The sequence below is a fragment of the Penaeus monodon genome, chromosome 19, assembly GCF_015228065.2.
Source record: "Penaeus monodon isolate SGIC_2016 chromosome 19, NSTDA_Pmon_1, whole genome shotgun sequence".
In the NCBI taxonomy this organism is placed as follows: domain Eukaryota; kingdom Metazoa; phylum Arthropoda; class Malacostraca; order Decapoda; family Penaeidae; genus Penaeus; species Penaeus monodon.
This window is the reverse complement of record NC_051404.1, coordinates 30,465,417-30,465,889: the sequence shown is the minus strand read 5'-3', so window position 1 is coordinate 30,465,889 and position 473 is coordinate 30,465,417. Positions and strand designations below refer to the sequence as shown.

At 44.8% G+C, this 473-nt stretch overlaps 1 protein-coding gene across 1 annotated transcript in view; it reads right to left on the bottom strand.

The window, feature by feature from the left end:
- Positions 1–473, bottom strand: part of LOC119585166 (proteasome adapter and scaffold protein ECM29-like) — a gene marked incomplete in the record, with an annotated part of 20,568 nt that overhangs the window by 1,956 nt on the left and 18,139 nt on the right. The window contains 1 exon segment of the mRNA XM_037933801.1: positions 328–457. Coding sequence (XP_037789729.1) covers positions 328–457 — 130 coding nt within the window.

The following is a 473-nucleotide window of genomic DNA, read 5'->3' as shown; positions in this document are numbered from 1 at the left end:
TTTTGGTAACGATGGGTTCTTGTATAAGGGCACAAGTACATCAAATTACTATATATAGATACTGGCTTTAACCCCTCAGCACCAATGGCACATCTATGTATGTGTCCTTGTCCACTCCCCATCCCTAATTCTGTCTCTCATGGTTGCCAGCTGCACAAGAACTGTTCACACTTTACCATCTTTAGTTTGGCATGCTCTTCATTCACCTATTTTACGGGAAAATCAGAACATCCACAGCCATCCTCCAAGCACCTATTACCCACACAGACATGCCCAAATCACAGGAGATAAGTTGTACTAAGCTGGTGTTTAAGGTTAATGTACTACCTTGTGTCTCCTTCTTTGCTGGCCAGGCTCTGCCTAAGGAATGCACCATTTCGTCTATGAGGTCCCAATGCAGGGACTCCTCCTTCTTGTTTCTCTCTTCCTCCTCACCATCCTCATGGTCTTCTTTATCCTTGGGGACAGAGAAC